The sequence below is a fragment of the Dermacentor andersoni genome, chromosome 2 (assembly GCF_023375885.2).
Source record: "Dermacentor andersoni chromosome 2, qqDerAnde1_hic_scaffold, whole genome shotgun sequence".
NCBI classification, from domain to species: Eukaryota; Metazoa; Arthropoda; class Arachnida; order Ixodida; family Ixodidae; genus Dermacentor; species Dermacentor andersoni.
Window position 1 is genome coordinate 192,598,931 of NC_092815.1, and position 12,115 is coordinate 192,611,045.

A 12,115-nucleotide genomic window follows, 5' to 3' on the forward strand; every position below is an offset into this window, starting at 1 on the left:
CTGGGCTGTAGCCAATTTAAAAGCAGTCAGCATGTCGTCTTCTGCATCAGCAGACGAAAGATGCCCGACTCTGCACTTTGCCTGACTTCATACTTACTGGCTGCATATGTCCCCTTGCCTGAAATTAAACGCCATTGTACCTTTCGTCACTTTTCGTCAACGTCATTAAACGCCTTTTGTCAACAAATCTTGACAAATTGCAGCAAAATACATTGCGAATCCGCACTGCATGAAGACAACTTCTCAATGTATATAATACAGCACGGAGTCTGAAACGGCCCGCATCATCTGTAAGATAATTTTATCGTCTTGGAAGATTAGCTCACCTTCCTCTGTGACACACAGTCACTCCAGCACTTTGCTACCATCCTTGCAGCGAATACGTATTCACTATCATTGCTATACAGTCGATCCCGGATATATTGAACTTGAAGGGGATTGTGAAATAGTTCAATATATAAATAATTTGATATATAAAATAAATACCTAATACAAAAATTTTCTAGGGGATTTTACAGCTGTTCGTTATACATAATTCGTTATATCTGGGTTCAACGTACAGTTGACTCATTACAATGGAACCCGATAATCCGACAAAAAAAATACACTCATAGAAACCACAGTGTAGAAAGTGTAGTTCTATGCTACACTACAGCTATAAAGAACGGCTTTGTGTAGGTGGGTGGAGCTACACTGTTGTACACCATGTAAAAAAAAGAATGGTGACTTCCTAGACTAGCTACACTTGTGTAGCCAGTGTAGGTTAAAAAAGAATAGCCCTAATAGAGAGCGTGCAACATCCTCCCGTCAAGGAGGCCATGCCTGCTCTCGGAAACGCTCCTGGCGACGGCACAATTTTAATTTTCTTTTTTTTCTTTTTGGTCAGCATTATCGCCGTAGTCACTTAATGTGGGATCTCCTTTATTTTTGTCTTTGATGTTTTGGTTGCTTTTTGCACATCGTGTGTCAACAGAGCAGGTGTGTTTCGGAAACGTTGCATCTTTGTGTGTGCGGCGTCACATTTATGTGATCGGCAGCACCTCCTGTGCCTTCATGAAGTGGTGTGAAGAAACATGGCTCATTTTTGTTATCTCCATGGTTATCTCTGTTACCGGAGATGGCCAATGCAGTGACACTCTTGTCAGACTATACGGAGACATCACTCTTGCACAGATCCAAGCAAATCTGATCGCCTTCAAGCATAATATTAGGCAGGACAATATTAGATTTTTTTTAAGCCACTCTAAGCTTAACAATTTTTTTTACAAATTTTTCGTACTGTTCAATTTTTGGACAATTTTTTGGTCCTCGCGATGTCTGGAAGATAGGTCATCATCATCTTCATAAGCCTATTTATGTCCACTGCAAGATCAAGGCCTCTCCCTGCGATCTCCAATTACCCTTGTCCTGCGCCAACCGATTCCAACTAGCACCTGCAAATTTCCTAATTTCGTCGCACCACCTTGTCTTCTGCTGTCCTCTACTGCGCTTCCCTTCTCTTGGTACCCATTCTGTCACCCTAATGGTCCAACAGTTATCTAATGTGCACATTACATGACCTGCCCAGTGCCATTTTTTTTTCTTAATGTCTATTAGAATATCGTCTATACCCGTTTGCTCTTTGATCCAAACCGCTCTCTTTCTGTCTCTTAAACTTACGCCTAGCATTCTTCGTTCCATCGGCCTTTGCACGGTCCTTAACTTGTTCTCAAGCTTCTTTGTCAGTCTCCAAGTCTCTGCGCCAAATGTCAGCACCGGTAAAATGCACTGATTGTATACTTTCCTTTTCAATGATAAAGGTAAGCTCCCAGTCAGATGCTCACGATGTCTGCTGTATGCAATCCAACCCATTTTTATTCTTCTGTGAATTTTCTTCTCATGGTCAGGGTTCCCTGTGGTTAGTTGACCTAGGTAAACGTACTCCTTCACAGACTCTAGAGGCTGACTTGTGATCTTGAACTCTTGTTCTCTTGCCCGATTATTTATCATTATCTTTGTCTTCTGCATATTAACCTTCAGCCCCACTCTTACACTCTTCCTGTTAAGGCCCTCAATCAGTTGTTGTAACTCGTCCGCAGTGTTGCTAAATAGAACAATGTCATCGGCAAACCGAAGGTTGCTGAGGTATTCGCCGTCGATCCTTACTCGTAAACCTTCCCAGTTTATAGCTTGACTACTTCTTCCAAGCATGCAGTGAATAGCATTGGAGAGATTGTGTCTCCTTGTCTGACCCCTTTCTTTATAGGTATATTCCTACTTGTGTAGAATTAAGGTGGCTGTGGAATCTGTAGATATTTTCCAAGGTATTTATGTAAGCGGTCTGTACTCCTTGATTATGCAATGCCTCTATGACTGCTGGTATCTCTACTGAATCAAATGCTTTTTCGTAATCTACGAAAGCCATATAGAGAGGCTTATTGTACTTTGCAAATTCCTCGATAACTTGATTAATGGCATGGATGTGATGCATTGTAGAGTATTCTTTCCTGAAGCCAGCCTGTTCCCTTGGTTGACTAAAGTCCAATGTTGCCCTTAGTCTATTGGAGATTATTTTGGTAAATATTTTATATAATACTGGGAGTAATCTAATAGGCCTATAATTTTTCAGTTCTTTAATGTCGCCATTTTTGTGGATTAGTATAATGTTTGCATTCTTCCAGTTTTCTGGGACCCTTGCCTCGATAAAGATCGGTCAGCAACTGTAAATGTATGAAAATCTATGGCCCAAGCGACCCAGGACATATGTTATGGTTTTCCTATTGTGTAGTGTTTTAACACAGCTGCGGAAAACAGAAATGAAAATGAGCTGGTTGGCAACTCCAGAATACGATTCCTGCGATGCCTCCAGGGCAAAGCATGACACTCACTTCGTGCCACCTGCAGCAGAGAACGGGGGCACGTTTGGGTTATCACCTATATGCAGTAGAATTCCAACGGCACTACACCTCACACACTGTAGAACAGATAGGTGAATGTGCTTATTGCAGTAGAGTTGGTAGCGGTAGCTGTAAATGCGGCGTGCGACAAACTCGGAGGAGATTTGCTGGTACCGAAATAAGAAACCGAGTGTGCGCTGGCATTTTCTCTTAAGATGGGCAGGCAAGTATTGCGGAGAAGCCACTGCAGTGAGTGGTTATGGTTCTTGTCGCATGTGGCTCATGCCTTTTGTTGTTTACATGGGATCTAGCAGCCAGAAAACATTTCACACACAGGTCCATATTGTACACAGTCACAGGCACAGTCTCAGTCACAGGCACAGTCACAGTCTTGGTACACAGGCCCATATCGAGTGCTGCGTGTCGTGACTCCAGTTACGTACGAAATCGCCCCATTCAGTACCAATGCCTCTCTGCCCCGAATTCCACTGACGTTGTGCATGTCACACGCCTCAAACCATATTACTCTCCTGCTATCACCAATACAGTATTTAGACGCACCGGGAGGGTGCTTCTGCCGCCGGGGATAATGATACATGCATATTGCGTGTTTCTTGTGGACGATGCACGTGGGCATTCCGACGACAACGAACGCTCTCTGGCTGTTGAGCTGTCAGCTGAACTGGCCAGCGCTGCAGTTATCCTTTGTAAATATACTTTGTAAATAGTCTCCAGTTCTTAATCCTTAGTTTACGTAACAATATGATTGCAGTTTGGCAACGTACCGAACGTTGATGCCGAAAGATTATGTTTTCCAAGAACATATGACCCGCCGTGGTTACTTAGTGGCTGTGATGGTGGGCTGCTAAGCACGAGGTCGCGGGATCGTATCCCAGGCATGGCAAAATGCGAGAACACCCATGTACTTAGATTTAGGTGCACGTTAATGGTGGATCCACACGACGGACTAAATCCATCCTTTCCACGACGGACGGCACATCACGTGACTACGCAACATGGATTCATGCTGTCCACACGTCGTCCGCGACCCCCATGGACGCAAAATGCTGAGCTATTTTTCACATCCGGATTCTGGGGGTTGAATGCTGCGGATTTAGCCTAGGATGCTCTACAGTCTGGCAACAAGCGTGGCTTTGGGATCTTTCTGAAACAGCTTCATCGCTGTTGACACCATTCATGCCTGTTCGCACGCGCGACTCGCGCAAGAGCGACTGCAATGAACTTGAGCGATGAGGCAACATTCTTCTTCTTGCATCTCGTGGAGCAGTTCCCCGCGTTGTGTGACATGACTCTCACCGATTACGTGGACACGAGAGCGAAAGAGACGATTTGGCAGCAACTGAAGAAACTGCTTTCTTGTTACTCGAAGCAGCCTCCAGTATTCCTCAATGTCACTGACCAACAGCTCTCGGTACAAGTGGTGTTTTGCATCCCGAGATGCGTGTTGGCAATATAGTCCTTTTGCCAACAAGACCTCTTTCGATGAAACAAGTACTCGTCATCATCCAATTCGGACAAAACAGCCATTGCGGCCAACTGTCGTTTCCTGTCGATCTCCATTTTTATTCAGAGTGAAAAACACATATCACAAAGTCTTTATTACACTGATGGCGTCATCTAGAGTGAGCAGAAACAAGCGAACATTTGTAACTTACGGCCACTGAGATCCGCCCAGGCCGCCGCAGCATCCTCGAGGCTATGTTGAGGCAATACAGCCACTCTAAGCCTACATGCCGAGAATGTGAGTATGGCTTTTGGAAATGGTGCCCACTTATCACGAATACTTCGCTGTCGAAGCTTCTGGACACAAATTTAAACCAAATACAAGCCTCAGTTTGAAAGTTACGGGCCACGCAGTGGACAACGACAACTTGACAGGTTCGAGGCAGACGGCAGTCGCTTCAGGCGGTGCCGCCATCTTTTTTTTTCCGGCGCAGTCGTCTTCTCACTCTGTCCGTCGTCTGGATGCGCTTTGCAGCCAGACAGGCGGCGGAATAAGCATCTGCGGAACAGATTTTCGCAGAGCCATCCATCGTGTGGGTCCACCATAAAGAACCCCAGGTTGTCCAAATTTCTGGAGTCCCCCAGTACGGTGTGCCTCATAATCAGATCATGGTTTTGGAATGTAAAACCCCGTAATTTGTTTTTTTTTTTCAAGAATGTATGAAGTGGTAAAAAAGAAGCGTAACTGTATTGAGTCATTTTTGGGATTTCTCAGTAGCAAACATTGGTGCCGGGAAATTGTACATAACAGGATTATATCTCAGAAAATCTACTGTATGTCCCATGACAGTGGCCCCTGCCCCTTCCCACTATTTGTGTGCTTCACCACAATGCACTGTGTATGCTTGACTGCGTAACACTGCTGTATTGTCACAAAGGTGAGTTTTGGGAACCAGCACTATGCAACGCTTTTTAGATCCTCATCATTTATCATTTATTTTCCTTAAGGACCCCTGTCGGGGTATTACATAAGGGGGGGTTACAGAAGATAAGGATAGAAACAAAGATATGGTTACAATTTCTTACAAGACTCAGCCTGTGGATTCGCATTAAAACAAACAAACAACAACAGCAAAAAAAAAAAAAAAAGCCAAGAGGCACACTGAATAGAATGCAAGAGCAAATCAGCAAAACAGTCACAATGCGAGACGGCAATCGCAAAAGAATGAAGGCACAGTACGGTCGTTATAAGGTTAGTGTTTAAGGTGATCAGTAAGCAGCTGCTTGAAGATAATGGGGTTGCGCTCATTGACAACTCTATCTGGTGAATTGTTCCACTCTATAATGGCGCTAGGCAAAAACGATTGATTAAAAGAAAATGTTGAACCATGCAAGCGCTGGATGCTGCAAGAGTTAAAAAGGCGACGAGATGTACGGGTTGGTGGGATTAGAAGCCTTCCATGCAGTTCGGGGAAGTTATAATAAAGTCGCTGCAAAAGGCACAGTTTCGCAATTTTCCGACGCAACACCAATGGTTCGAGTCCTAGAGATGATTTAATCGCACTGACACTTTCTTCACGGCTGTACCTGGAAGTGATGAATCTAGCGGCACGATTTTGTATTGATTCTAACATATTAATTAAGTAAGCTTGGTGCGGGCTCCAAATAGCTGAGGCGTATTCAAGTTTACTTCGAATAAAAGTTTCATAAGCTAGTTTTCTTGCCGTGCTTTGCTTCCACACTTCGAAGTCACTGTGGAGGATGACGAAAGGGGAATCAGTGCCATTCCTGACAAGGGCAAATCCTTTCAATGAAAAGCACCCATAACAGCTGGAAGTCTGGTAGTGAATGTCACAGCAGCTATGCCTAGCATTACAGAGCACATGATGGCTGCAGTGGTTCAGCTAGCTGCGGCTGCCAGCAGACCAGCACGTGAGAGTGCTGGTTCGAGTCTGTGAGATAATCCAAACAGCGACAGTGGTGTTTTCAATTAATGCCTTTTTGGACCTGCTCTCATGGCAGAAAGTCGGATGACGAAGGGTCTGAAATTTCGGACGTTCTTATGCATTAGCTTTATGGGGTATGTGGCAGTGCTGCAAAGGCATCCCAATTATCAGGCATGTCCAAAAAATTGGTTATTGACATTATTACCATTTATTACACGATACCCTTCTTCTTCTCTCTCTCTCACCTATTTGAAAGCAGGCAAGGTGATCTGCAAATATAGGGGTGTGTTGACTAGGACTGTTTCCGCATTCAATGACATTAACTACTTTGATTGTTCCAAATTAAAGAATGTATGCCATTAATGATGTATCCAGATGATGCGCCACAAACCAGGCACCACAAACCATCATGTCTCTGGTGTGTTAGGGCCACCATAAATGGGCATTCTTTCTGCTGGCAGGCTGCAAATCTTTCAAAATAATCTCAGCTGCCTGTTCCTGCATCCCTAATCAGCTTTTTTTGCTCAGTGTGTGCTTGTGCCTGCAAGCTGCAACACTTAACTCATCACCTGACTGGTGAGACCAGTCCATGCCTGATCTGCACTTTGTTGTCTGTATGTGCCATCACTAGACACTATCAACACTGTAGCATGAATCTGGTGCATCTGGTGTGCAGGTTGGCACCAGGAACATACCTGCTGACTCATGAGGCAGGCGAGGCCCATGCTCAGCTGTTGACACCTGGAACAGGGTGAGTTCTCTGGCCCGGTGTGCAGCTTTGCACTGCTTTTTTAATTCCAAACCAGCAATCGATTGGCTACTTTCCTTGCTCTGTAATGAACTTTTGACTTGCAGTAATTCACTTGGATTATTTAGTGTTGCGTTTGTTTGAATCAAAACTGGAAATTGTTGGAGAGCTAGGTTTTCAACGCAGCTTAAAGTTACCTAATTTAAGCACTTTTGTCTTCCCAGGACAGAGCAACATAACCAAACAAAGCTGGCAATAATGTGTTCACTAGGCATCGGTAATCACAGTGGGTCTGTCTTTTACAGCCACACTTTCATGTACATTGGGAGGCAGTGCCATGAAGTGGCATTGTAATCTTAGTCATCATGTATTACTGGCTTTGGTGTTTAGAGGCGAGAATTATGTAGGATTGTAAGGGTTCACTTGTTTTTTGGAACCTGTCATTACCACATGCTTGTCTGCATGTGCAGTTGAGTTGCACAACTGAATATGTGAAATTCTCTTGTTTGTGTAGTAGTAATCTATACAGGAACTCATAATTTGGTTATGTGCTGCATTTTGTTAGACTTTATATAATCAAATATATATGGTGTGTAGGAGTTGGTATTAATGTATATTAGCTGTAACTAAAGTTGCTTGTTGCTTTCTTAGGTGCTTTTTAAGCATCAGGTGACATTTATAGTAAAATAAGGAGTACCAGTCGCTCACCAATTACTCATATGAACAAGAAATTGGTGCAGGGCTGTGTTCAGTTTATGTGCTCGAGAAGTGACCCAATGACGAGCATAAATTTAAGGAAACTCTCAAGTGTTTAAAGAAACCTCTCAAGAGAAATGTGTGCGGTTTGTATTTATTAACCAGCACCTGCTTTTTTGCCCTCAAAATGAGCCTGTCACCTGACTATGTTGTGATGTGAGATGAGCTGAGCTCAGTTCATTGCCGTTTAGAGAAAGGAGCATTCTCTGCTGAGCACGGGATTGCTGGCTACCTTCCTGGCCTAGAAGCCATCTCCCAATGGGGATAGAATGCAAAAAACACTTGTACACTGCACGTTAGCTTCACGTGAAAGAACCGCAAGGCCTGTATATGTAAGGATTCTTTTTGTATGATTCTATTCATTTGTTATTCGTCCTGCTGAGTGGCTAATCTTGATGATAGCAGGACGTCAGCTTCGTATGAATCATCACAAAGGCAAAAAAGAAAAGGAAGATAGGAAGAATCTTTGCATGTCAAAGACGCAGGCAGTCAAAATTAGCCTGAAGCCCTGCACAATGTTTTCTCTTAGTCTCTTTGTCGGTTTGGCATGTTAAGGGGAGGCTTTAGCTCGAGGCCAATTTTGATGCTGCCTATTCATATACCTGTAAAATGAAGAAAGTTTTTATGAAACAACCCCTGGACCAATTTGAATTAAATTTGTTTGACTTGAGAGAGAAAATTAAACTCTAGTGGCTGCAGCAAGTGAAATTTAGATTTGGGACCTGGAATTAAAAAAGTTGCCAAAAGTTTACTGAAGTACAAAGTTTACAGATCTGTAACCGTGCACCATAAACAGGTATCGCAGTTTGGTAAATTGCATTTGTCAGAACATCTAAATTTGTGATTTTCAACAGCTTTTATTCAAATATTGATGGCTTAAACTAAAATTCTGCTACCTAGTCACTAGATTTTAATTTTTCTTTTAAATGCAACAAACTTCATCACATTCGGTGCATTGAGTGCCACGAAAAATTATTTCTCCGTTCGCATGTATTTAGATATATAAAGGCTTCGAGCTAAAGAGCTTCCTTTTGAACCCCACTGATTAATTTATCTTTTTGAGGGGCCAAATTGTCTCTCTTTGTAGCTTTCTGCTGCAGAAATTGAATTTTCCTTTCATGAGAAATCCTCCTGTCCTGTGGATTCCTGTTAACATTTCTGATGCACTTGCAGGGATGGATGGGATTTGCATGCCGAGCTAGATCGTCGTGCCCCACAGAGGCCTTCTGCCACAGCCTTGAGCAAAGCCCACGCTTCACCGTGGCCAGTGCCACCACTGGACCCGGAAGTGCTTTTCCCGGACCACTTCCAGCGGGGACGTGTCCCGCTCACGTTCCCACCTCGTCAATTCGAGGCAGCAGCACAGCTGTAAGTGCAGTCCTTGCCTTTATTTCTTTGCTGTGCAATACAGTTAACGCTTGTTAATGTTATATTAGTGTAATAGTATATCAGCATCATTAATTCTCAAACATCTGATAATTCAGAATCGTCCTCTAGTCCCGGCAGGTGTATGAATTATTTGATGGAATCAAACTCTTGTCAATTTGAACTTACTTGGACGCACGTCACTTAGTTTTGACAACTCTTGGAGCTCGGAAAACGCGGAGCACTGCAAAAGTGCAAGAATGGTGCTAGCGTCCAACCGATACATAGCATCCACATCGCCATAGTCATCAGTGGACATCGAACATGAAAGACAGGAACACCGGAACGCTATATGGCTAGTTATGACTTTATAGCACGGGTGTATGAATATCAAATATCATGGAATCGAATAGGGAACACTCGAATAATTTTATTTGTGAATCGAGTATCTGCAATTAGACTTTTCTAATATTCAATATATTTGGTGTAAAGACCAGCACATTGCCATATGTCGCGTGTGCTGTAAAATCCCTCGTGCTCGATGCCACTCAAGCAAGCGTTCCACTTCGTTTTCGGTGCAATAGGAGTGCTGAGCGTTGCCGCAGACGGGCCACTCCGGCTGACGCGGCAGTGGACTTCATCGCTGCGAGCACTCCCTAGCGTCGGCTCAATGCAAGGCTCACACACACAGTGTTCAAACAAACAGCACCGCGTCGGCCAGGCCTGCTTCTAAAATTGTACTTGCTGAAATGTTGATATGCCAGTCAGCAGATGTTAAAGGGGAGGGGGGACCCTGCGGCTCAAAACTTTTTTTTTTAATTCTTGATCGATTTTGATAAAACTTGCTGAGTTTATGTATTTCGATGTGCTAGTTTTAAATATACATCCAGTTTTCTCGCAAAGTAAATAACTTTCCAGGAATTGAAGAAATTCAGCTTTATTGCATAATTTGCTTGGAGGTGAGCTAGCTAGTAAACTATACATGGCATGATAAATATCGACATATGAAAATGATGTGGAATCAACAAAGAGTGCAAATAAGTAAGTATGGTGTTCTAACCCAATTTTATATCAGATGAGAACATTGCAAACTTCACGGAGAGAAATCCATCTTACTGCTAAAAAAAGAAACATCTTTTAAAATTTTCTAATAAATGCAACAATGTTATTTTACTTATTTGCACTCTACATAGGTTTGCCTTTATGGAAAAAAAAAGGAATGGCAGTGATAGCACAAGTAGAAGCAGAGATAATGCACCTCCAATACGGCATTATCATGAAAATTGTGGTTTTAACAAAACAACGAAAAACATTTCACAACTGATATATTGAAATAAAGTTTGAAATAACGGCACATAATGCCATCAGTTGGCACTAGGTATAATTCATGGACATTTGGCCGTTGCCGGTCGGCGACATAGCATGCACTACGAGTACGTTCACTTCAAAAGGACTGCACATTCTCGGGCCCTCAATTCCCTGCGAGCTTCATCCTGACGCAACCTTACCGCAGGTCTCGCAAACCACAGTCAGTTTAGTAACGAGAGCGTAATCCTGATCGTTCTGCACCAGCTACGCAGTAACACCGCAAGTATTACATGAGAAAATGCCGAGAAGATTGTTCACTGCTCCAAGTACGACGATAACGTACGAAGTAGCAGGCCTCGCGGCCGAAGCTGTTGCACTATCGGCAGTCGGATCTTCAACAAAACGCTGAATATTTCGCTCCATGGCCATTGTAGATGCAATCTTGTTGCGTGTAGCATTCTCATGTGCTCTTATCTTATCCACTTCCTCTTCAGTTATGACAGCTGTGTTCAACGAGTGTAACCAGCGTGTGGATATGCGTGATCTATCTGGCAAAGCAGTTGAGGTGTCGACATTCGGCGGTGGTGTGACTTCAGCGGCAAGCTGTCAGTTATCCTGTCCTGACTGCAACGACGGAATTGCTTTCGGAAGTATATTGCGTCTCGTATGTTTCCGCCAGTAACGATTCACGGAACGAAACTTTGTTGGACCTCTAGCGTACCCAGCGTCGCAGTTGCAAGACTAAGACAAAATAGCGGCTGTTTTCGTCGTTTGAGCGCTCGTGGCCCTTGGAGCCAATCATGACTCGCCATCTTGGTCACGTGCTTAAACTGACCAATAGTGGTCACATGCTCAACTGGCTCGCACGTATCGAAACGCGGTGCAATCTCTGTGAACAGCTCCTCTCTGTTATTGCACGGTAATTTTCCTTATCGCTGTCATCTCCTCATTGCAGCGTATGCAAAAAGCATCCCCCGTTACCCCCTCCAATGGACTTTTTCTCATCAATCCCTGTACTGACCGCTGTTTTGTGCATAGCGGTTGCAGCAAAGAGTACCGTATTTACTCGAATATAGGTCGAAAACAAATATAAATCGACCCCTGTATATTGAACTCGCCGAGAAATAGAAGAACTAATAATTCAAATATAAGTCGACCCGTATCTTTTTATTAAAACGAAGAACTATGAAACATCTTTACACTGGAAACTCAATTATACGACTTTGAGAGGACCATGCAAAACAGTTGTATTATCCGGGTCTCATATAATAAAAAAACTAAGAATGCAGGCAGTGACGCTTAGTCTTGCCCATAAAACTGGTACACCTTGCCTGAATAAGTCTGCGGCACGAACCTGCACTGCTCCAAGGGAGGTAGATTAAATTATTTAAAAAAAATGACAACCAAGCATTTAATTAGAGGTGTAAGAGAATCTTCATTCTCACCTTTAAAAAAAAGATCAGTGATATTTTTCTAGACGTTTGCCCAGCCACGATGAATTGGCTTCCTCTCGAGAGCTGCAACATCTGGCAGCAACTCACCGACATCATCGTGTGCACAAAGAAACCGCCAAATGTTGTCGGGGCTGCGTAACACTGCCACGTAAGTTGAATGAACAGACAAATCGAAAGCAGATTCTCTTCACTTATCGT

The 12,115-nt window shown here is 43.4% G+C and overlaps 1 protein-coding gene across 1 annotated transcript in view; it reads left to right on the forward strand.

The window, feature by feature from the left end:
- The window catches only part of LOC126540273 (uncharacterized), a 141,682-nt gene that overhangs the window by 119,141 nt on the left and 10,426 nt on the right, over positions 1–12,115 (forward strand). The window contains exons 15-16 of the mRNA XM_055075935.2: positions 6,963–7,037; positions 8,964–9,158. Coding sequence (XP_054931910.1) covers positions 6,963–7,037; positions 8,964–9,158 — 270 coding nt within the window. The remainder of the gene's footprint in view (positions 1–6,962; positions 7,038–8,963; positions 9,159–12,115) is intronic.